The sequence below is a fragment of the Cervus canadensis genome, chromosome 6 (genome assembly GCF_019320065.1).
Source record: "Cervus canadensis isolate Bull #8, Minnesota chromosome 6, ASM1932006v1, whole genome shotgun sequence".
NCBI classification, from domain to species: Eukaryota; Metazoa; Chordata; class Mammalia; order Artiodactyla; family Cervidae; genus Cervus; species Cervus canadensis.
Window position 1 is genome coordinate 10,973,256 of NC_057391.1, and position 26,542 is coordinate 10,999,797.

The 26,542-nt window shown below is 39.7% G+C and overlaps 1 protein-coding gene across 1 annotated transcript; it reads right to left on the minus strand.

The window, feature by feature from the left end:
- Positions 1 to 2,224: 2,224 nt before the first annotated feature.
- Positions 2,225 to 25,757, minus strand: SPG21 (SPG21 abhydrolase domain containing, maspardin). The gene is made up of 9 exons (XM_043470785.1): positions 25,620 to 25,757; positions 21,760 to 21,846; positions 18,904 to 19,065; positions 10,200 to 10,280; positions 9,159 to 9,304; positions 7,206 to 7,314; positions 6,415 to 6,522; positions 4,227 to 4,367; positions 2,225 to 2,900 (listed from the first exon to the last, which is right to left on the minus strand). Exons 2-9 carry the CDS (start codon positions 21,820 to 21,822, stop codon positions 2,784 to 2,786), a joined length of 927 nt encoding a protein of 308 aa, XP_043326720.1. The 5' UTR covers positions 21,823 to 21,846; positions 25,620 to 25,757; the 3' UTR covers positions 2,225 to 2,783.
- Between the last annotated feature and the right edge of the window lie 785 nt (positions 25,758 to 26,542).

Below are 26,542 nucleotides of genomic sequence, written 5' to 3' on the forward strand. Positions count from 1 at the left end.
AAGAATACTGGAGTGGGTAGCCATTCCCTTCTCCAGGGGATCAGATTCTTTATAATCTGAGCCACCAGGAAAGCCCTGTTTTAAGTTGCTGATCTCTTAATTTCCAGTGCCTTTCAACAACTCTGTATTTGTACTCTCCTCTCTTCACATTTATTTTGATATTATGTTTTACATCTAATTTTTCTGTGTATCCCTTTACAGCTTATTGTGGAAGTAGATGATTTTACTACTTTTGTGTTTTAACCTTCTTCCTACTAGCTTTCTGTGAGGATGAGTTCCTACTTCTACTGTTTGCCTTTACTGGTGAGATTTTTCCTTTCATAGTTTTTGTGTTTCTTGTTGTGGTCTTTTCTCTATTGCTTAGAGAAGTTCCTTTAACATTTCTTGTAAAGGTGGTTTGGTGATATGAACTCTTTTTGCTTTTGTTTCCTGTAAGGCTTTTATCTCTCCATCAAATCTAAATGACAGCATAGCTGGGTAGAGTATTCTTGGTTGTGGTAGGTTTTCCCTTTTCATACCTTTTAAGTATATTATGCCACTCTCTTCTGGCCTGTGGAGTTTCTGCTGAAAAGTTAGCTGATAGCGTTATAGGACTTCTTTTATGTCACTGTTTTTTTTTCACTTGCTGCTTTTAACACATTATTAACCAGAGACATATTACAGCCCCAGGTATTAGTTTCTGCAAAAATCCTCCAGTCAGTCAGGGGTTAATATTCTCTTTAGTTTCTGCCATTTTGACTACAATGTGTCTTGGTGTGTTTCCCTTTGGGTTAATCCTTTAGGGACTCTGCACTTCCTAGATTGGTTGGTTGTTTCATTTCCTAGGTTGGGGAAGTTTCCAGCTTTTATGCCTTCCAGTATGTTCTCAGCTCTCTTTTCTCCTTCTTGGACCTCTATAATTAGTGCACCTGATGTTGCCACAGAGGTCTCTTCGTCTTCATTATTTTTCTGTTCAGCTTCAGTGATTTCCACTTCTTCATCTTCCAGCTCATTGATCCATTCCTCTGTAGCATTAACTCTACTGTTGATTTCCTCTACTATATTTTTCAACTCTTGGCTTAGGGCATCCCAGCAGTGGGGCATGCAGGCCGTTGAACCAGGGCCAGGCTAGAGGGAGGACTCCACGATGGCACTTGCCAGCACCAGTGCCCACGTGGTAGAACGAGCTCCCAAGATTGGCTGCCAGCAGTGTCTATGCCCTTAGTGTGAGCTGCAGTTGCCTCCTGACTCTCCAGGAACCTTTAAGAGGCAAGTAGGTCTGACCCAGGATCCTATCAAATTACTGCTCCTGCCCTGCAACCCAGAACATGTGAGGTTTTGTGTGCACCCTTTGAGAGTGGAGTGTCTATTTCCCCCAGCCCTCTGGCACTCCTGAAATAAGCCCTGCTGGCTTTTCAAAGCCAAATGCTCTGGGGGCTCATCTTGCCAGTGCAGGACCTTTGGGCTGGGGAGCCTGACCTGGGGCTTGGAACCCTCTTTGGGAGAACCTCTGCAATGATAATTCTCCTGTATGTGGGTCCCCAACCTGGGGGTATGGGACTTGGCTATATTGCAACTGTGCCCCTCCTACCCATCTGGTTGTGATTTCTTCTTAATATCTTTTGTCGTGGAGGATCTTTTTGGTCGGTTCTGGTCCTTCCAAAGCGTGAACTTTGGAAGCTAAGTAGAACAAGTCAACTGTTAAAAGATATTTATGAGGGAATCACAAATAGGAACACTGACTGGATATTAGTATGAAAGAATTATTGCTGAACTTTTTAAAGTGTGACAACAGCATTATTTTATCTCTTGGAGGTACACAGAAAAATTTTTACAGATGAAATAAGATATCAGAAATTGCCTTAAAATAATCCAGTGATACAAGTATGTGTTGAAAAAGTGAGGGTGGGGTAAGAGATGATGCAACACCATCCATGAGTTGATAATTTTTGAAGCTGATGGAGATGTAGTTCATTATACTATTTTCTCTATGTGTGTTTAAAATTTTCCACTGAGGGGGCAAAAAGCAGGTGTGAAAAGTACCTTGCCAGAGCAGCAGCTCAGTAAATGACTGTTTTTGTAATCTAACAATGAGCAAAGTGTGCTTTAGAGAGATTAAGTCACTTACCAAAAGTTACACAGGTTTGGCAAACACCACAGTCTGTTTCTCAGAGTCCTATGTGTAGGCAGCCCTTTTGGCAGCTGCGATAATCATAAAAGCCATAAAAATCATAAAATCATAAAATTCAACTCACTGAAATTGAAATTTTATTCCAAAGACTATAATGGGTAGAAAGACAACAGCCAAAACTAAAAACAACTGGCTCAACTGGAAATTAGAAGTAGTTGATTGGCAGGAGAGCAAACAGTGGGTGACGGCCTTGGCACTGTTATAACCAAGAAAGCATAAAAAAACAAATGTGCTGATACAGAACGTGGCTGTGCGGCATTTACAGCAAATAACAGGAAGAAAGGAAGACAGAAAGAAAAGGAAAAAAATCTACAAAACCCCCAAACCAAGAAATTAACAAATAAGAACACAGTGGGTAAATACTTTTGGTAGCAAAATTTTCACAGTTCTTAAAATGGGAGTCTCCAAAAGTACTTAAGTTCAAAAGCTAAAAAAACTGAAGGGGAAATAGTTACACTGGCTTAGAAGAGCTGCCGCCTGTCACGAAGATGACCATCAGTCCTAGTTCCAAACACAGTGATAACCGGTGAACCTGACCAACCGAACAGAGGCCGACTGGCGGGCACTGATGTCGCTGATTGTACAAACACGCTGGACCATTCGTCACTAACAGCTACTGCTCCTCCTGACTGATGCCAAGGCTGCCTTTCTGCACCTCGAGTTCCTCGGCACTGACCATCGACGGGTCAATAGCTGCGTATTTGGTTCCGTGGAATTGAAGCAAATGTATCTGCAGAAATGCAGCATGATTATTTTAAACATCACTGTCGTATATTAATAATTTCTACTTCTAAAATTACAGAGTACTCAGGGAAGGGGCAAGATTGGGGTACAGGTCAAAAGGTAAAAACTACCATGTATAAAATAAGCCACAAGGAGATACTGTACATCACAGGGTATATAGTGATTATCTTACAATAACTTTAAATGGAATATAATCTGTAATCTAAAAATGTTGAGTCACTACATAGAACATGTGAAAATAACATTATAAACCAACTATGTATGTGTTAGGTCACTCAGTTGTGTTTGACTCTTTGCAACTCTGTGGACGATAGCCTGCCAGGCTCTTCTGTCCATGTAATTCTCCACGGAATAATACTGGAGTGCGTTACTATTCCCTTTTCCAGGGAATTGTCCCGACCCAGGGATCGAACGTGGGTCTCCTGCACTGCAGGCAGATGCTTTACCATCTGAGCCACCAGGGAAGCCAAAAAACCAATTATACCTCAATAAAAATAAATATATACACACTAAAAAATTAGAGTAATATATACTAACTAGAGGAAAATTAGAAAACAAAAATGTCAAAAATCATTATGTAACCAGTCTTTCTGGGCAGCTACATATTCTTACTAACATTTTAAATTGCGGCATGCTGCTTCTCGAGCAGGCGTTTACCCTTCTCCTCTGCTGCTGTGAATCAGGTCCTTCCCATCCTCCACTGTTCTAATATCATAATGACTGTCTCTGGGAATCAGGTTGTTTTGTATTTACAATCCTCTCCTTAGGATCTGTAGCCACATGTGGATGACAGGATCAAAGAACATGACTGGTTTTTTAAGGCTCTTGATACTATTTGCCAAATTGCAAAGCAGCCATTTCTCACCACTATTCTAATATCAGTTTAGGTAGGTATTTGAAGAGGTGGTGTGTGTTAGACTGTGTGTGTGTTTTAATGCATTAAAATTAGACCAAGAAGTCACTTCATGAGACTCAGATTGACTCCATAAAATGACTTAAAAAGTCTGGTGTCCTGCTCTGACTGAATTCCTTCAATCTGGGAGCCAAGGTTCCATGGTACCAAATGGCTACTTCAATGTGTGAGTTCAGGCCTGTAGTTCATAGAAAAGGCAGAGTGGGCAGATAGTCACCCAGGTGTCTCTACCATGCTTGAATTCTATAACTTATTCATGGAGACCACCTTTATCAAGTTAAGTGTTTCATTCCTACAGAGAATTCTGTAGTTCTCTCTCTCCACCACCACCAAAAAGCTTTATGTTTCAAACCATAGACTCTGCATTCCAAGTGCTCTGGGTTCCAACCTAGGGCCTACCTGTACATAGAGATTCACCTCTGCACTTCTGCACAGGTATGGGAAATTGCCTCCTGTTTTAAGGTGAGCCCTCCGGGCATTAGGATACAGTTTGTACATTTCTTCTTTAGCTTCAGTTGAAAGTGCACTCTGGTCAAACACCTTTAAAAGAACATGAGGACAAAACTGTTATTTCAATGTGTCCTTTTCACCTGAAGCAAAGTGTCCCCCCAAGCACTCCCCCCAAGCACTCCTTTCAGGACACGTGGCTGAACCTTTCTGCAGCCTGGGCCCCCCTCTTCTGCTCATCCCTAGTGACTCTAACTCCAAAGTAAAAGATATAGATTTTACTGCCAAATGTCTTTTGCATTGTTTAGGGGAAAAAAATTCTACCATGAATTTCATTTGTTCTCAAAGATAGTTAATTAAACTAACAGAACATTAATAGCAAACAATCATTGAAAATACCAATTTCAAAAAGATCATGAAACCCCAAAAGAACTTAGTATTAATTTAAAAACAGTTATATGTATGATATGCTCCGTGAAAATAATTATCTAAAAAATTAAGAATATTAGATAAAAAGTCCAGACCCTTTCCTGGGGGAGCCACCGTTGGAAGTTTGCATATGTGATTCAAGAATCTTATAATACTCATACAAATTTATGTTCAAACTCGTGCAAAAATTATTCAAATAATAGAAACAAAAAAAACATGAAAATAAAGATAGGTGCATCTCCACCTTGCTAAAACTTGTAGACATTTTAAAGTGACCATGAACTTAAGTGATGAACATAACTTTGAAAGTGCAGGCAGAGCAAATGTACTGTGAAGACCATATATTTCTTTGAGAGTATTGACAAGCTTACTCTGTGTCATGGTAAATGTTGGAATGTAGCAATTATAGTAGAAAATGGTAAGTTATTGTACATGTTCATAATAATTTCCTGATAAAAATCAGTTCTTAATTTAAATACCATATTACTTGCATTTAGGAGTAAATCTATTGTGAGACAGAACAGCTATATGATTAAAATAAAAAGTCAAAGCCACAGTGAGATACCCCTTCACATCCATTAGGGTGGCTCACTATTAAAAAAAAACAAAACAGAAAATAACAAGGATATTGGTGAGGATATGGAGAAATTGCAGATCTAATGCACTGCTAATGGGAATGTAAAATGGTATGGCCCCTGTGGAAGATGATAAGGCAGTTCCTCTAGGAGTTAAACAGAATTATCAAATGATTCAGCAAGTCCACTTCTAGGTATGCACCACCCAAAAGAACTGAAAATAGGACCCTGAATGTGTATTTGCACACCAATATTTACAGCAGCTTTATTCACAATAGCCAAAAGGTGGAAACAACTCAAATGTCTATCAACAGATGAAAGGATAAACAAACTGTGGTATATACATACAATGCAATATTATCCAACTGGAAAAGGGAACGATTTTTTTAAATTTTAAATTTATTTTTAATTGGAGGATAATTGGATATTTTTAACATATGCTTTAACATGGATAAGCTTGGAGATATGCTAAGTGAAACAAGCCAGACACAAAAGGATATTTATATGATTCCACTTACACGAGGCACCTAGAACAGGTAAATTCATAGAGACAAAAAGTAGGACAAAGGTTACTAGGGTCTCTAGGGGGAACGGTGAATGAAGAGTTATTATTTAATGGGTACAGAGTTTCAGTTTGGGATGATGGAAAGTTCTGGAGATGGATAACAGTGGCAGTTGGACCACACTCTAAATATACTTAATGCTACTGAACTGTACACTTAAAAATAGTTTAAAAGGTGAATTCTGTTATGTATATTTTACTACAATTAAAAAACATGTAAGAAGCAAGCTTTTGTGTTAACTAGACTTTATGGAATTCTGGCACCTTCATGTTGCTGCCCAGATTAGTAACAGCTTAAAAAGAATAGCAAAGCAAATCAGAATGGGTAAGGATTACCATGTTTATTTAAATTCATTTTTATTTCAATGGTGTTATTCCTTCCAGGAAAAATACAGGATAAGCAATAAAAGATTTTTTTTGAAATTGAAAAAGCTGTGTGGGAGGCAGGTGGTAAAAACAAATTCAAGGCAGTGTTTGAAGCAACACTGAAAAATCGTACAATGATTTGTAAGGTGGATCTTGACATATACATATAAAAAAGGTAAAGCATCTGTTTTACTGAAAGAAAACTTACGTCCATAATGGTTACAGGGATGTCCCGAATTTTATGAGGTTCCACATAAGAATTTTGACAATTCAGGGTAAGTCTTGAAGCCAGTTCACTCTGACCCAAACTTTCCAGCTGCAGGAAAAAACATAGGTAAAGTTTTTTCAAAATTTTGTTTTTCACATTTACATTAGATCCACAGATAATATCCTATTTATAAAGGTGGCATTATGTGTGGTGAGGCCAGTAAGTTAACCACTGGGGAGACACAATGTATTTGAGACCATAACTGGGCCCTGGAAGTGGTAATATTTTTCTGTTCCGGGCACCTGGTCTTCCACAGCCCTCAACCCAAGCTGCCTCTTCAACTAGGCACCTGTGGGCAGCAAGCCCATTCCAGAAGCTCAGTGAAGACAGAGAAACATTTCAGCAATCTTAGAGCTGGAAGAGGCCTCAGAAGAAATCATCTATCCAGTAGTTCCTACATGCACATCTACAAACCCGCTCCATCACACTGGCCTGGGAAGGTAGAAGTGTAGGAGTGAGGTAAAAACAGATTCCCAGAGCTCTCGGCCAGGCATTCCAGCTCAAGGTCTCATGTGAAGCCTTAGAATCTGTATTTTTTAAATTTCCCCAAATGATTTTGATAAATTACTCAGCAGCTATAATATCCACCTGGATGTATTAAAGTTAATATGGAAAAATGGTTAACAAACACCTCTGACACACACTGAGCGAGACAGGGATTTCTCAGGAACCAAGGAGACATGAAAATTCCCAGGACAAGGTGTCCCCTTCCCCAAGGTCATGATCCTTACCCTGTCTACCATGAAATCGATGGCATCAGCCATCATAGGGTCCACTGGGCCAGAGGAAAAGTTCCCAAGAACTATTTTTTTAAGCATAAATGATGGCATCAACCAAAAGCTGTAAGAAAGAAACAAAAAAAACCTGATCATTTAAACTTACATGAGTGGCAAGTATTTATTCAATATGAAGCTCTGTATTAGCTAGGCATTTGGGATTTAGAGATTTAAAAAACCTAGTTGCTTCCTTCAAAGAGCTAGTTTTGAAGCATCTAGTTTTTATAAATGCATTCTCAAGTTCCCAAAGAGTTATGGTTTCATATGATCAAACTTTTGAGGACTTGGAATAATTATAAGTAATATTTCAAAATGCCTTTACTGAGATAGACATTCTGATAATTTTAAGATTTTATTTTCTAGTTGGTCTTATTTTCAATGGCTAAGCTACTTGTGGAGAACTGAACACTTACCATATCAACCTTAAGGTTTATATCACCTTTTGATTAACATTAAAGGATAGATTTTGAAACAGTAAAATCACAGTTATTATACCTACTATTGCTACTAGTGGATTCTTGGGCTAATTCAAGGCAATTCAATCTTGATGTACTTCTACACGTGATCTTTAGTTAGAGTTTACTCCATTAATTACATTGGGAGCCCTTATATAGGGTAAACATGAATTCTTTTAAACCTATGCTGAAAATGACTTATAAAAGGTACAGACCACCTTCTGATGTACATTCTCAGTAAACTCCCCTCACAAGGACCAGCTGGCCTACTTTCAGTCACCTTCAGTGATCTAAGTTCTCTACTCCAACCCATCCCAACAGCTTCTTAACTTCTAAAGGGGATGCTGCCTGGGTGTTTTCTGTGTGTGCGTGGGCGGGTGGGGGGTCATCCTCTTGGCTCTGTTCACCCCTGAAGCCTCTCTGTGGCACATAGTAAGTACTCAGACATTTGATAAAAAAATTCCTGATATGCAAGAGCACCAAGTGGGGGAAGTCTTGGCTTCTGACAATCAAAACAACATGAAAAAATCATCAAAAAAGAATGACTTTTTGTGCATCATCTGGACATGAACTATCTGTCTAATGAATACAGGAAATTGATATACAAATGCTGCGTAAACAAGTGAGAAAACATCAGGAAACATTTTTTAAAAAATCAGAATGCAACAGTAAGTAGTTGTGAAAACCATGAAAACAATGTTTACCTAGAACATTTTATGAAAACCAATCTGATCACTCAGGTAAGTTAAGTCAATAGGCTGCTTTTGGGGGGTAAAGCCTAGCCTTGCTAGCAATGAAAGAAATATAGTGAAGTCAGCTTTAAGGTACCATTAGACATCTATAAAACTAATTCAAATGATAAAATCAATGAAGGGATGGCTCAGAGATAGCAGGTACCCCACTGGTTGCCTTGCAAAGCATTCTGTCCTTTCCATCTTTCTAAAAAGCAGACTAATGTTGTGAAAGTGCCAGGCGAACTAAACAGTCTCTCCATTTCGGGGAACCTATCTCAAGGAAATAACCCAGAAAGAGAGGAACAAAAGTAATTTACACACAAAGATTTACAGTAGAACCTGGTGAAAAACTGAGAGAAGCCGAAGGCCTTTAAAAAACTGTAACAGTCATTACACAGAACTCTGTACACAAAATACTAAGTGGAACAAGCAGAACACAGTATCAGTGAGACACGCGCTGAAGGGAAACTGTAAAGGCATACGAACTATATTAAACAAGCCAGATGATAATTTAGAGTAACGGGAACCCCTGAAGTTAGAAGTCTTCCAATTCTTTTCCTTTGCAAGGGTGACTGTTTCTAATGCTAAAAGCCAGGATGGTTTCAGAAGACAAAAATATATATGGCCCCTCCCTCCCTAATGCTTCAAAAAACCAAACATCAATATTTTCAATTCCACTGAAAATAACAAAACTGTTGGTCGAATGTTCCCATTCTTACCTGTTTGCAGTCCATGTTTGGTTAAAGATAGAGGTGTCACTGAAGGAATTGCAGAGGATGAGGGAATGGACTCTGGGAGATTTGTGAGTGTATTCAGCAAACTTCTGGGCCAAAAAGCCTCCCAAAGAAGCCCCAAAGAGATGAACCTAATTGGAAACAAACACAAGGATCCTAAAAACAATGACTGATCATGAAGTACCAAAACATTGTTTTAATTATCACCAACCACAGAATATAATGTTATCATCAGTCATTAGACTGAAATATTTTCAGCAGTTAGAAGTGTAGGAAATACTGTATTTAAATGCAATGTCTGTACCCTGTCAAGAAAAAATACAATGGTGCATATGTTATATTAGTTAAAAAAAATATTATTCACAGATTATATTAGAAAATGAAACTACTTTGCAGTTTCTGTTTAAGAAAACTGAAATTTTAATTTCGTAATTCTGTATTTCCACTCCTAGACATGTACTCAAGAGAACTGAAAACATCTCTATACACAAAAGTTTGTGTAAGAATGTTTATAGCAACATCACTCATAATAACTAGACCAATGGAAACAAATCAAGTGATGAATGGGTAAATAAAATGTGTTTTATCCATACAATGGGATTTTAGTTAACAATTAAAAGGAATGAATTACTGATAGAATCTGCAACATTGATGAACCTTCAAAATCTTGTGCGAAGTGAAAAAAGCCAGTCACAAAAGACCACAAATTACATCTTTATATTTATATAAAATATCCATAACAGGCAAATCCACAGACAGGGCTCCAGGGAGGAAGAAGGCTGGTGACTGCTAAGTCTGGGGTTTCTTTTTGGGGTGGAAAAAATGTTCAAAAACTGACTGCTGTGATGGTTGCACATATCTCTGAATATATTAAAAAACCAGTGAATTATACACTTTAAAAGGGTAAACTGTATGGTATGTGAATTCTAGCTCAAAAGAGCTGTTATTAAAAAAAAGACAACACCAGACAATGATGTAAATGTTGCATTAAAATCACATGTGAGTAACTAGTTTCAAGGTACTCACTTTATCCAGTTGTAAATGGTCTAAAAGTTTTCTGAATCCATCACAGAATTCAAGATGGTCCCAATACACTGGATACTGCAACTAGAATACAACAATTTTAAATTTTATTTTAAAAATTGTAACAGTAAAACACAACTCATGTGTATCTGAAAAATTTAGGGCTCTCACAACAGTATTTCTCATTTGCTCAATCCCTGGTCCTTTTTCAAAACATGGGCAAGTAAGCTCTCATCTTATCCTAGACTTCAAAATTCCAATTTTATCTAACAGAACAATTAAAAAACTAAAAATAAAAATCATACTCTAGTGATACTACATATACAACAATTTCAATTCACATCAATTTCCTTTCCAAATAGCTAAGAAACTCTGAGGTTCAAGGGTGAACAGAGCAGAAACTATTCAAGTAAGAAAATTTTGTTTTCCCTTTAAACAAATTTCATTCTGAATTATGGCTCAGAACTAGAAATCCTTCTACAGAGAGTTTCCTCTCTTTTTGGTAGCATTTCTTTAAGGGAGTATTCAATAAAATTGTTCCTCTCCTTTATTGACTCAGTCATTCTATCTGACTTCTTGTAGTACTCTTGTTTGTGATCAAACATTTCAGGTGCTTGACCCTGCTGCTGCTAAGTCGCTTCAGTCGTGTCCGACTCTGTGTGACCCCATAGATGGCAGCCCACCAGGCTCCACCATCCCTGGGATTCTCCAGGCAAAAACACTGGAGTGGGTTGCCATTTCCTTCTGCAATGCATGAAAGTGAAAAGTGAAAGTGAAGTCACTCAGTTGTGTCCGACTCTTAGTGACCCCATGGACCGCAGCCTACCAGGCTCCTCCATCCACGGGATTTTCCAGGCAAGAGTACTAGAGTGGGGTGCCATTGCCTTCTCTGGTGCTTGACCCTAGGTAACCCATTAACACTGACAATAATGAAGAAAAAGAAACATAAGTCACTAACTCCTTTCTAGGGGACTCAGGCTTGTCACCTAAGAGTGCCCTTTAATACATGTAAGACTCATCTTAAAGGCTTGCTGTTTTAATCCCTTAGATTCATTTGGCTAATGACAAATCACTGGGATAGAAAACACCATGTAAATTATGGGGTAATTTCAGATACGATGCAAACTGTTAGTTTTACTATTAAAATTCCATTCATGGATACGATTCCACTTTTCTGAGGCAGGATGGAGAACAAACTCTTCCTAGCAAAAATTTGAGAATTTGAGTCAGATGATAGCCTAAAAGAAAGGAGATGACATTTTTATGAATCCTTTAATTTAAAAAAGTCTGTGCCCTAAGGAGTGTCCCAGAGCTGAGGTGTTGAGTGTGGCGGTTTCACTCCAGGAACTCTGGCCTAAAGTGCCAGGTGGAAGGCCTCTGCATCTGGCACTCTTAGCAAGAGAGACTATAAACACAAAGGGGGAAAAAAAGCTGGAGACAAGATGGCGGAGTAGAAGGACTTGAGCTTACCCTCCGCTCACAAAAACACCAAAATCACAACTAATTGCTGAGCAACCATAACAAAAAAGGCTTAAGCCTACCAAAAAAAAGTCTATCCCCAAGGAAAAAACCATAAAGAGGCGCCTGAGGAACAGAGGCCACAAACACAGAAAATTAGACAAAATGATAGGCAAAGAAATATGTTCCAAGATAAAACCCAAGAAGAACAAATGAAGTGGAGATAGGCACTCTACCTGAAAAAGAATTCAGAGTAATGATGGTTACTCAAGGCCCAAAGGGAGTGGCACAATATATTCAAAGTGATGAAAGGCAAAAACCTACGACCAAGAATACTCTACTCAGCAAGGTTCTTATTCAGATTCAGTGAAGAAATCAAAAACTTTATGGACAAGCAAAAGCTAAGAGAATTCAGCACCAAACCAGCTTTACAATGAATGCTAAAAGAACTTCTCTAGACAAAAAAGAAAGGCCACAACTGGACACAAGAAAATTACAAATGAGAAAGCTCACTAGTAAAGGCAAACATACAGTAAAAGGTAGGAAATCATCCACAAATATGATGTCAAACCCAGCAATCATGAGAAGAGGAGTACAAAGGCAAGACATTAGAAATGCATTTGAAATTAAGAGACCAGCACTTAGAACAATCGTGTGTGTGTGTGTGTGTGTATACATATATATATATAGAGAGAGCACACTATATCAAAACCTCATGGTAACTGCAAACCAAAAATCTACAATAGATACACATAGAAAAGAAAAATTGATCCAAACAAAACACTAAAGATAGTCATCAAATCACAAGTGAAAGTATCTTAGCCACTTGGTCATGTCTGACTTTGTGACCTCATGGACTGTAGCCCCAGACAATCTGTCTATGGAATTCTCCAGGCAAGAATACTGGAGTGGTTAGAAGAGAAAAAAAGAGAAAGAGGGAAAAATGACCTATAAAACCAAATCCAAAACAATTAACAAAAACAGCAATAAGAACATACATATCAATAATTATCTTAAATGTAAATGGGTTAAATACTCCAACCAAAAGAACAGACTAGCTGAATGAATTAAAAACAAGATCCAGGGATTGAAAAATAGACTTGAAAATAAAGACTGTTAAAAGAGACAAAGGAGGACACTACATAATGATCAAGGGATTAATCCGAGAAGAAGATATAACAATTGTAAATAAATATGCACCCAACGTAGCAGCACCTCAATATACAGGCAATTGCTTAAAGGAGAAATCAACAGGAACACGATAATAGTGGGGGACTTGAACACCCCACTTACATCAATGGACAGAACATCCAGGCAGAAAATCAGTAAGGAAACACAAACCTTAAATGACACATTAGACCAAATGAACTTAATTGATATTTACAGAACATTCCATCCTAAAGTAGAATATACATTCCTCTCAAGTGCACATGGAACATCCTCCAGGACAGATTACATCCTGGGCTACAAAGTGAGCTTTGGTAAATTTAAGAAAATTGAAATCGGATCAAGCATCTTCTCTGATCACAACGCTATGAGATTAAGTCAACCACAAGGAAAAAAACTGTAAAACAAAGCAAAACAAACAAGTGGAAGCTAAACAGTATGTTACTAAACAACCAATGGATCACTGAAGAAATCAAAGAGGAAACAAAAAATACCTAGAGACAAATGAAAATAAAAACACAATAACCCAAAACTGATGGGACACAGCAAAAGCAGTTCTGAGATGGAAGTTCATAGCAATACAATCTTACCTCAGGAAACAAGAAAAGTCTCAAGCAACCTAACCTTACATCCAAAGCAACTAGAAAATGAAAAACAAAATCTAAAGTAAGTAGAAAGAAGGAAGTCATACAGATAAGAAATAAATGAAATAGAGACAGAAAACAATAGAAAAGGTCAATGAAATTAAAAGCTGTTTCTTTGAAAAGATAAACAAAATTGGTAAACCTCTAGCCAGACTAGGAGAAGGAAATGGCAACCCACTCCAGTACTCATGCCTGGAAAATCCCATGGACAGAGGAGCCTGGTAGGCTACAGTCCATGGGGTCTCAAAGAGTCTGACAGGACTGAGCAACTTCACTTTCACTTTTCACTTTCATGCATTGGAGAAGGGAATGGCAACCCACTCCAGTGTCTTGCCTGGAGAATCCCAGGTACGGGGGTTCCTGGTGGGCTGCCGTCTGTGGGGCTGCACAGAGTCGGACACGACTGAAGCGACTTAGCAGCAGCAGCAGCAGCTAGCCAGACTCAAGAAAAAAGAGAGGGCTCAAATCAATAAAATTAGAAATGAAAAAGGAGAATTAAATGGACACAACAGAAATACTAAGGATAATGAGAAACTATTATAAGCAACTATATGCCAATAAAATGAACAATGTAGAAGGGGACAAATTCTTAGAAAGGTACAATCTTCCAAGACTGCACCATGAAAAAATAAAAAACATGAACAGACCTATTAGAAGAGATTGAAACTATGATTTAGAAACTTCCAACGAACAATAGTCCAGGATCAGATGGCTTCATAGGTGATTCCATCAAGCATTTAGAGAAGAGTTAACAGCTATCTTTTTAAACTATTCCAAAAAATTGCAGAGGAAGGAACACTCTCAAACTCATTCTATGAGGCCCCCATCACCCTGATACCAAAACCAGACAAAGATTTCACAAAATAAGAAAATTACAGGCCAATATCATGGATAAACATAGATGCAAAAATCCTCAAAATACTACTGAATCCAACAATATAGTAAAAGATCATACACCATGATCAGGTGGGATTTATCTCAATGGTTCAAGGATTTTTCTATATTCACAAATCAGTCAGTGTGATATATCATATTAACAAATTGAAGAATAAAAATCACATGATTATCTCAACAGATACAGAAAAAGCTCTTGACAAAACTCAGTACCCATTTATGATAAAAACTCTCCAGAAAGTTGGCATAGAGGGAAATTACCTGAACATAATAAAGGCCATATATGACAAACCCACAGCTAACATCATACTCAATGGTGAAAAGCTACAGGCATTTCCTCTAGGATCAGGAACAAGACAAGGATGTCCACTCTCACCACTTTTATTTAATATAGTTTTGGAAGTCCTAGCCACAGTAATTAGAAAAGGAAAAGAAATAAAAGGAATCCAAACTGGAAAAGAAGAAGTAAACTGTCACTGTTTGTAGATGACATGTTATTAGACATAGAAAATCCTAAAGATGCTACCATAAAACTACTAGAGCTCATCAACAAATTTGGTGAAGCTGCAGGATACAAAAATCTGTAAATTTTTTATTTCTGCAGATACAGAAATATGCTGAATTTCTATATATTAATAATGAAAGATCAGAAAGAAAAAAGGAAACAATCTCATTTACCATCGCATCAAAAAGAATAAAATATCTAGGAATAAACCTACCTAAGCAGGCAAAAGACCTGTACTCTGAAAAGTATAAGATACTGCTGAAAGAAGCTGAAGATGACACAAACAAATGGAAAGACAGACTATGTTCTTGGATTGGAAGAATCAATATTGTCAAAATGACTATCCTATCCAAGGCAATCTACAGATTCAATGAAATCCAATTAAATTACCAATGGCGTATTTCATAGAACTAGAACAAAATTTAAAAATTTGTATGGAAACACAAAAGACCCCAAATAGCCAACATAATTCTGAGAAAGAAAAATGGAACTGGAAGAATCAGGCGCCCTGACTCCAGACTATGCTACAAAGCTACAGTAATCAAAACAGTATAGTACTGGCACAAATTCAGACATATACATCAGTGGAACAGGATAAGAAGCCCAGAAATAAACCCAAATGCCTATGGTCAATTAATCTATGACAAAGGAGGCAAGAATGCACAATGGAAATGCTGCTGAGAAGACTGGACAGCTACATGTAAAAGAATGAAATTAGAACATTCACTAGAATGTTCCAATGAGGTCAGAACATCCTCTAATCATACACAAAAGTAAACTCAAAATAGACTAAAGACCTACATGAAGACTGGATAGTATAAAACTCTTCAAGGAAAACATGGGCAGAACACTCTTTGATATAAATTACAGCAATATCATTTTGGATCCACCACCTACAGTAATGAAAACAAAAATAAACAAATGGGACCTTAAAAGCTTTTGCATAGCAAAGGAACAATAAACAAAATGAGAAAAGACAACCCACAGAATGGGAGAAAACATTTGCAAATGAAACAACTGACAAGGGATTAATCTCCAAAATATACAAAACAGCTCACGCAGCTCAACAGCAAAAGACAAAAATTAAAAAATGGACAGACGATCTAAATAGACAGTTCTCCAAAGAAGACATACAGATGGCCAAAAAGCGCATGAAAAGATGCTCAACACTGCTAATTATTAGAGAAACGCAAATCAAAACTACCATGAGGTATAACCTCATATCAGTCAGAATGGCAATAATCAAAGTCTACAAACAATAAATGCTGGAGAGGGTGTGGAGAGAAGGGAACCCTCCTACATTGTTGATGGGAATGTAAATTGGTCCAATCATTATGGAGAATAGTATGGAGGTTCCTTAAAAAACTAAAAATAGAACTATTATTTGAATCAGCAATCTCATTCCTAGACATATATCTGGAGAAAATCATAATTCAAAAAGATACATGCACCCCAATGTTCAATGCAACACTATTTATAATAGCCAAGACACGGAAGCAACCTAAACGTCCATTAACAGAGGGATGGATGAAGAAGATGTGGTACATGTATACAATGAAATATTACTTAGCCATAAAAAAGATAGAAATAATGCCATCGGCAGCATCATGAACCTAGAGGTTATCATAGTAAGTGATTACGTCAGGAAGAGAAAGATAAATATCATACGACATTACTTATATGTGGAATTTTTTAAAATGATATAAATGAACTTATTTACAAAGCAGAAACAGACTCACAGACTTTGAAAACAAACATTATTACCAAAGGGGAAAGGCTGGGGGAAGGATAAATTAGAGGTTTGGGGTTAACATATACACATATATAGTAGTGTTGCTACATATAAAATAGATGTATTATAGCACAGGAAACTCTACTCAATATTCCATAATAACCTATATGGGAAAAGATTCTGAAAAAGAACGGATATATGTATAACTGAATCACTTTGCCATACACCTGAAACTAAGACAACACTGTAAATCAACTATAATATAAAATAAAAAACTTAAGTTAAAAAAATTTGTGTCCTAGACAGGTGATAAAATTGTATACAACTTAATATACACACAAGCAATTGAGTATGAGTAAAACTGGAAATGTGAACAAGGTTGGTGGATTATATTAACATCAATATTGGCTGTGATATTCTACTACAGTTTTATAAAATGTTACTATTGGGAGAAATGGGGCAAAGTATATAAGGGGTATCTCTCTATTATTTCTTACAACTGCAAGTGAATCTATAATTATGTCAATAAAAATGTAAATGAAAAAAGGATCCCTGCATTTTTAACTGCTGCTTCTGCTGTTGCTAAGTCACTTCAGTCATGTCTGACTCTGTCCAACCCCACAGACGGAGCCCACCAGGCTCCACCGTCCCTGGGATTCTCCAGGCAAGAACACTGGAGTGGGTTGCCATTTCCTTCTCCAGTGCATGAAGGCGAAAAGTGAAAGTGAAGTCGCTCAGTCATGTCCGGCTCTCAGCGACCCCATGGACTGCAGCCTACCAGGCTCCTCCCTCCATGGGATTTTCCAGGCAAGAGTACTGGAGTGGGTTGCCATTGCCTTCTCCATTTTAACTGCTAGATACTAGCAGATGTCTAGTAAAATTTCAGAAATCTCCTGGCATTTTGATCAAATCTCAAGGACGAAGTGATTTTGAAGACACTGCTGTCTTTTTCCTTGATTCTTTATCTAGCTAAGAAATAGGGAATGCCCACATCAGGAAGCTTGAGGGCAAGAAGAAATATCCAGGCAAAAGGCGAGGCTGTGTGCCCTGTCAGTTTAGAACAAAAACCATGCTGTCTGCTTTGAAGAACTCTCAAAAGTGAGACAGACAGCTGGGGGGCTGCCCAGTCTCCCTCTCCCTGGCTGACCAACAGCGATCACCTACACAGAAATTGTCACCACTTCAGCTGCAAAGGACTAGGATGAGGGCGGCTACCACCCTCCTCTCCTGGAATGCTGTCCAGAGAGAGGGATTACTGGAAACCCAGAACAAGGGAGGATTACGTGGCAGGGCTTCCAACACACCATATGAGGAATGGTTAAAGAATCTGGAGAGATTTAGCTGCAGAAGACAAGACCTGGGGGGAAAGTCAGTAGGCGGCCGAAAGTAACTAGTTTTTTCAAGAAAGAGCAGGGCTATCAGGAGGAAGAGGAACTGCATTCATCTTCTGTGACCCCAGTTGGTGGCAGCCCCAGTGGAATTTCCAGTTTCCACTGTCTCTCCTCTAGGCAGTAAATAAAATGTATACTAACAGCAGCAGTCCCATGGGGAGTACCATTCACGTGTTAACATTCTAGGTCCCAGAAAACAACTGCTAGCTCCGAGGCCCGGGCCTCTGCTTCAGGGAAGTTAGGAAACCGAAGTCCACCGTCCTGACCTAGTCAAGGCGTGCCAAACACTCTTTGGTGAGCAACGGCGCCTTCCCACCTATGCCCTCCTCCCAGAGAGGGAGATTAAAGAACGATCAATGCAAAACTAGATTTAGACCAAACTCAGTGATAACAATTAGAAACAAAAAACTTCTTAACCAAACGTGAAGGATATGAGCTAATTAATGAACCTTACCTCACCTGTCAAAGACTCACAGTAAAGCAAGCTTTCAGTCCCCTTTGCTGCTCCCGAGCAGTGATGGAATAAAAGGGGGGAGGAAACGGGGTCAGAAGACTGAGCTGGGTTCTCTCTCTGCTGCCTACTAGCTGTGTGACCCTCAGCCATCTCTAAAATGTCCAGACCGCAGCCTCCTTATCTATAAACAAGAACAATGCTTCCTACTGGTCAGACTTATTCAGGAAATGCACGTTCAAGCTAAGGGTAGAGAAAGCTTCAATAAAGGTTTGTCTCCTCTGCGCCTCCATTTGTTTTCAAACTGCACCACCTTCCTTCAAAAAACTCCCTTTCACATTTTAAAAATGAAAAACAGCATTTTACAATAAGAAACACACCCATTACTATACTCGGAAACAGAAACACACACACACAATCAGAAAGTGTGGACCTGCATCGTTATCCTAGATCAATAATACTTACAGCTATAACCCGGTAACCCCATCCAGTCAAAGCCAAAATCTGCCGGAAAAATACATCCGCAGTTCCGCTGACGGGAGGGAGAAATATGAGCGGACACCTGATATTTCTGGGGCCTGCATCGTAGAGCGACCAGATCTTACTATCGTCATCATCCACAATAATCTGGAGGGGAAAGTTATAAGAAGAAAATGAAAAATCTCATGGATTTGATTTTACATATTAATAGTTATTTCGACACTGTAATTTTGCTGACAATTTTAATACCACTGTCTTGGTGGTTTACACACTAACGTGGGGAATCACATCAGACCAGTACATATAATAAACAGCTTTGTCTCCTTTTCCTTCTTCAGAACTGACATCGTCCATGGAACTGCTTTATATTTTTCCCAAGAGCTCCTTTTCCTCTCAGCTTGGAATTTTCCTCTCCAGTCATGATTATTTGAAGTTTATTTTGTTTACCATTAAACAGTAAACTCTGCACATGGCATCTTAATTCTTCCCCATATTTCTGGCTGTGTGTGTGCATGCATGCATGTAGGAGGAGGACAATTTGCAGAGTCATTCTCCAGCACTGGCCCAGAGGGCTGGCCGAGATCAGCAGGGTTAGTGTGTGAAAGGGGAGACGAGAGAAAGAAAAGACTCCAGGCTCTGGGGAGAAACCACGTAGAGATGGGACCACTCGTGAGATGCTTCAGGAGCCTGATCTAGCCCAAGTCTCTGAGACAGAGAGCTCTGCTAGAGAGGAGGGACGAGAAGGGTGTAGGTGTCATTGTCCCCGGAGAGTATTTCAAACCATTCAGTCAGGTGCGGGGAACGGGCTCAGGGAAAAATTGGATTTTTTGGGAAAAGGGGATGAGAAGGAGGAAGGTCATCAGAAACCTTCCTCATTTAGTGGCTTTTGACCCAGTAAGTGAAAAAGATGAGCATTACATGAGCTGAGACAAATCAGGTGTTCAGCACAGTCTGGCAGATACTGAGTGTTCAATAGTGTCAAAAGTGTTATCTACAGTATGCACTGCATGATAGGTAATTTTCGTTCTCTTTGGCTGACTTTTTGGTGGTATTTGGAAAAGTACATTAACTGCTTGAACTTTTGCCAATGCAAATCAATACTTATCCTACTTGTACATTAAAAGGTTCAAGGTTCTATTTTTTTTCTTCTTTGGCCATGCCATGTGGCATGCTGGATCTTATTTTCCCTACCAGGGATCAAATCCACGCCCCCCTGCATTAGGAGCATGGAGTCTTAACCACTGGACCACCAGTGAAGTCCCAAGGTTGCATCTTCTGAGAGCTCCAAGTTGGCAGAGCTGTGGGGCCCATGGTGTCAATGTGGGTGGCAGCATGCTAACTGGAGTCACTTAGCAGGCAAACACGGCAGGCAAAGTCTAGAGGGCCCTATCCAATACTTTCTGGACTTCCACAAGTGACAGTATATCTCATGATTATGTTTTTGCCCTTTGGATTCTGCCACTCACATTTTTGCTTTTCATGTTTCTTTTTGCTGTGATTGTAGTAAAAAAATCTTAGTGACCTTTGATAGTGCATACAGTAGATTCCAACCTTCTAGTAATAAAACATGAGATATGATATTCAGATTTCTGAAATTAAAATCTAGCACTATGAAATTTCAAGCAAACTTTTCATCACTTTTGGACCAAATTGACCAAAGGAGAACACTACATCAATGAAACTACTTCCTACAACTACTTCCAAGTATATTTTGATAAGTTTGTGTTGCTTTGGGTCTAGTGATTAGCATGCTGAGTGAGTTCATCAAGAGGAGCCCCTGTGAATAACTTGAGGGGATGGGACAAGGCAGAGGGACTCCAGGGGCAATTCTTCTTCTAGTGCAGGCAACAAGAATAACAAGGCAGGTAACAAGAATAAAGGCAGGTTCCCTTTGCTAAGCTGCCAAGTAGCTCTGGCTTTGAAGCCAGATGATTTGCTTTTAACCCAAACTCTACTAGACTATGTGACTTTAACATGTTAACCTCCATGAACCTTGGTTTTCTCATCTGTAAAATGAGCACACCACTACCCACTTTGTTAAACTGTTTAAATAATTAAGGTATTTGGGGACTTCCTACAACAGTGGAAGGTATTCTGTCTGTATATGGAAAGTGTACCTCAAATTTCTATAGGAAGAGTAACTCTGTTATTAATTCAAACTTGCATGCTACTTCCACAGCTATCTACCCTGACAAAATAATTTTAACAGAAACACAGATGATCTTCAGATCATAGTACTCTAATACTTCTGCAAGGGGATCAGCAAAGATTTTATTCTGACACAACTTTTTTTTTTTTCTGACACAACTTTTATGAGTGTGATCCCCAAGCATTTGGGATTAAATCTGAGACTCACAGTCAACAGACTTCAACATAAGTGTTTAGGGTTTTTGGACAACCCAGGCAAATAACGTTTCTAAAAGATGACTGTGGCAGAATGAGTACAGATTATGGCAAACAGAGGATCTACAATGTCAATCTTCAATCTTGACGAACAGGAAAATGGTTTCTAATAGAATTTAACTGCACTTAACTGTACAGTTGCTGTTGCTTACGCTTTCCACCAAACTATATAGAGAAGTACTCGTATTCCTGCTTGCTTGAATATGTAAAAGCAACTGTAAAATAATGAGTACAGTTATTCTCGCTTTTACTCTTGAATGAGTCTCAAAAGTTGATTGTACTTTACAGGGAAGGGGTTGAACGTTATGTTCTGCAATCCAGTCGTGATATTTGGCAATAACCTTTACTCTCAAACACTACTAAGACATAATGTCTAAATCACACATGAAAAACAATACAAGATTTTGCAAATAAGAGGTGTAGTAAAACCATACATACCTTTTTAAGGGGGACTGTACTTCTAAACCAGTTATAATCAGGAGAGACTTTAATCTCTCCCATGGTTAGCTGAAATGGAGGTTAACCCTGAAATAAAAGCATGTGATGTTTCACGTCAAGAATTCATGTTTACATCAGAACTAAATGTAGAGTCTGGTCTGGTTCTACCAACAATACTTTAAAAGGTAAAACCGAGGAAATGGGCTATTTTACCTTGTCGGCATAGACTAAAACTACAGAAAACAATTGGTGAAATCCTATAATCATGGAGCAAGCAAGAAGTACCCTGAGAGAGAATTATTCCAACCCCCTTAGTTCCTCCAAAAGAGGAATCTGGTCTAGAAAATGTTAATGACTTACCCAAGATCCCATGGCTATTGCAAAACCAGGACCAGACACAGGACAGTCTTTCTGACACCTGACTGCCTGTCCTAGTTACATGACTCCAAATGCAGTAGAATAACCTGTCTTTCAACAAAACCTTAAGAATCTATGTTAATAAAGATGTTCCTGTCTGACAGAATTCTAGGCAACACTAGAAAAAGGAGTTCATGTAAGCCTGCTTCCTCATAAATTCATAAAATGCCATAAATCTAACTCTAGGAGAAGACAGCTTCAGAAACACACATAGATTTTAATGCAAAATACAGGAAAAACTTGCTGTTCATATGGATGTGGTAAAAGTGATATAATATACTCTGAAAGATCCATGATAAGGTACCAGAACATTCCTGAAGGCAACAAAATAAAACATGTGCCTTTAAAAAACAAGTGGTCTTCTATTGTGAGCTTAGTGATTTCCAGCTTTTATAGTTCTATGACCTGGGAAAAGTTACTGACCCTTTGGGGACTTGTTTTCTCATCTAGGATTGTTTCACTCCTCTCTCTCTAAAGTGCAGAATAGTGCTTTGTACACAGCAGGCATTATCTGTCGACTAAATGAATGACTGCATCCTAAGCAGGCAGAACTAGTCAATCCTAGAATCCCTTTTAACCTGGGTACCTATGAGTGTTACATTGGCCGGGCATCCTCTAAGCTGCCCCTGTTTGCTTAAAAATCTATGTTGTGTCACAACAGGAACTTGAAAATTATAGTTCCTTGTTGCAGATTCTTATTGCCAAACGAAGAAATTCTACCTATTGGTTTGGAAGGGCTCAAATGCTCCTTTGCATCATGTCCTCTACTGCAGCACAAATCTGGATTTTCCTAGCAGGGCTAGGATGAGTTTGAGACCCTAGGACTTAAGTCTTAGGCTGACTGTGAACTAAGAACCTAGAGGGGCTTTTCTGGGCTGGTCAGGTGCCAGGGGTTCTTAAGTCAATGAATCTTCCTCTTTGGCCCTCCACATCTGCTCCCTCAAAACACAGGGCACTCAGCAATCTCAACTGTTACCTCTAGCCTTGGGGGTTACTACACTGAACCCCAAGGAGATGGTAAATGTAGACATCCAATATTAAACTAGGTTTACAACCTTGACACTGTAATAATTGGTCTTTTCTTTCAAGGCTGGGATGGTTCTTAGAAAAGTTTATTGAAATCTTCAGTGGTTCTAAAATACGAAGAAAATCATCAGCCAGTATTATACAGACAATCAATGTGCATGGATGTAGTTCTTATTCATACTAAAATAAAGAAAATCATTCTTTGCATATCCATTTTCTCTTAACAAATACTAACATGTTAAAAGACTGAAGCCATTTGAACTATAGTCTTTCTCTAAGCTGGTCACTGCTTTTAACTGAAAGCAACTGGCACATATAGTTAATTCTGGAAAATTTTCTACCTGGACAGACTTGAACTATTCCTATGTCATCTAACTATTGCCTCATCAAGACATTTTCTAGTATACCATTACTGTAAACAATCACCATTCTACAGGAGGAAATATCAAAAACATGCTTAGAAAAAAATCCCTACTCAACAGATCAGAACAAAACACCTACTCAAAACACCTTAGCTAACTAACGTCAGAAATTTTGCTTCTAGATTCACCAAACTTGGGATAAAATAAATGATTCATAGTTTAGAATCAGTGCAACATACAAACCAAACTATCATACAAATATACACACACACATTGTACACAGGCACACACGTTCACTGTCATTCACTTCTTCCCTCAGGAGTAAGTAGAAAGAGGTTCCTTACCACAGTCTTCAGGACTAGCCACAACCACCCAATATTATAACATTTATTTTATAACTAATCTCACTGGTTGGAGAGATTCCACTGAACGGTGACTAAATTTTTATAGAAGCAAGTGACTTGAACATTTGTGCTAGTTTGAAAGGACATGAAAGGTAAGATAGATACCAAATGTTGCATATGACCAACTGACATTTAAGTGGGGGAAAAAAACTGCTGCGAAGAGAAAGCAGCTGTGAGTGGTATGAAAAGGAATTTTGTTCTCCTAGCTCTCTTTCATCCACTACAAGGGAATACTTTTCCAAGTCACAAGGGGAACATTCTGCATATGGGGAAAAAAAAAAGGTTCACTGAGACTGTGATCCAACTGATCGGTATTAAATAAGAAAGAATGTGGACCAGGAGCTCAACGCTGATTTGATCTCCCACAATTCTTCCCAAAAACAAAAGCACCTGTTCATGCTGCTGGGAAATGGGTGGCAGGAATTTTCCCTTAATCTTGCTTAGGGAAACCCCCTTCTCAGTGAGTCTCTCTGGGAACACTCAGTCCTCTCTGGCCCTTGTGCTGTTCCAGGATAAAACTGCCAGTTTTGAGTGTGCACCAAGAATTATATGCACTTCTCCATCAAGGTTTCACCAGAACCAGCCACTTTACAGTCCACTTATCCCTCAAGATTTCAACAGACCCTGCCAATTCACAGCCAATGAAATCGCCTTTACAAATGTTTAAGTCATCTAACCAGTTTAACTAGTCACAGGTTTTCTGATCCTTTTCCTCAATCATATGATCTACATACGGACAATCTATGATTCTTACTGATACAAGCAAAGGCGAATCCTAGAACCTAAGGGTCTCTGGATGATGCCATTGGCTTTTTAATGCAAGTCCCCATACCTCACCACACCAATACAGAGCTATTCTTTTTTTAGGTTTCCTGGGGGGAAGATTTATCCTTATCTTCAGAAATGTATTCTATTATCTTCTAAACCTCATGGGAGGAAAATCTGACTACTTGACATTTCGACGGTCACATCTCATCTTGTACCCTGTCTTAGTATTAAAGCTTTTGGAAATTTGCACAAAGCTATTCAATTACCCCTCAGTCTCTTGAAGCTCTGTGCCAAGACGAGCTGGAACATTGTAGGTGGAGACAAAGAAGCAACATAAATGCAGAACTTAGGACTCCTGAGGACAAGGAGAAGAGGAAAGTGAGACAGCTTAGCCCTGCCACTTTCCTCACACCTGGCCCGTGCTCAGCAATGACAAAGGCATTTATCACTTTCAGGCTGAGGTGCAATCTCCAAAATTACTAGTCTGCTCAGAGTCTTCAAAGTTTATAGGAAAAATGCGTTCCTGCGCTGCAGCAGTGTAGCCCCAAGATGGGATTACAGGAGTATGTCCAGGTCAAGTACCCGACCCCCCACCCCAGGCGAACCACACACAGATCACCTTCTTCCAGTCCCACTGGTGACAACCACACAAAGGCAGGGTCACAGGCTCACCGATCACCCCCATGAACTCAGACTCGCCCTTAGACACACACAGGGACGTGCAATCACGTGCACGGTCACATGAACCGACCCACTCAGGGCCACACTCACAAAGTCACACCGACAGAGGCAGCCGTGCTCACTACAAACCACTCTCACCTGCGGCCACAAACACATCATACACCCACATCCCCCGCTTCCCAGGACCTCTCCCACCCCTCACCTGCCGTGGCCGCCCCCAGGTCCCTGTCCCTCCTCCCAAGGCGGCTCTTCCCTCCAGAAAGGGGGCCGGCCTCGGAGGTTGCTGGGGCCCGGGTCGGGGCTGGAGGCCTGAGCGCTCAGTATCCGTAAGCGCTGCGAGCCGTGGGGGCGCACTGGAGGGCCGGCCTCCGAGGGGCGGGGCGCGCGGCCGAGCGAGACCCGACCGCCGCCCTCCCTCCTCCGGAATTGTTCGTGCAGCTGGCGCGAGCCGCGAGCTTCCGGGTTCGGAGGGGTGGGGCCACGTAGCGAGGAAGGGGTGGAGCTGCGTGACTCCGGCGGTCACCGTGGCGACGGGGCGGGTTGGACCACAGGGTGAAGACTCCAGCGTTCTCCCTGCATCCTGCCGGCTGCAGAGTTGGCATCCGCTCTGGCGGGGGCGGGGGCGCGGGGAGGAGGCCCAGGGAGACTCAAGGGTCAGTTCTAGGTCACTCATGTGACGTGAGCACCGAAGGAAAGGTTGTGGGACTGGAAGAAAGGGGCGCCTGACCCTTGGGACCTGCCTGCCTGCAGTTCGGGGCATAAAGCTTTGAGGGAACTCCTTTGGGTTACAGGCTTTGATGAACAGGGCTTTGTATACTCTCTTTTCTTGACAAGATTTTTTTTATTTTGGCACAGCCACAAATGCCCCCCATAATCCTCCACTGTAACACCTCCATCTCCCTTTCCAGATTTGTGCTGAGGTCTTGAGAATTTCTAGGAACAGATCCCGCTGACCGTCCAGCTCCTTCATCACTTTCCCTTAAAGGACTAGAGAATGTTCATATACTTATTAACACTATTAACACGGTTCAACAGTACGTGAACGGTGAAATTCCAGATGTTCAAGCTAGATTCAGAAAAGGCCAAGGAACCAGAGACCAAATTGCCAACATCTGCTGGATCATT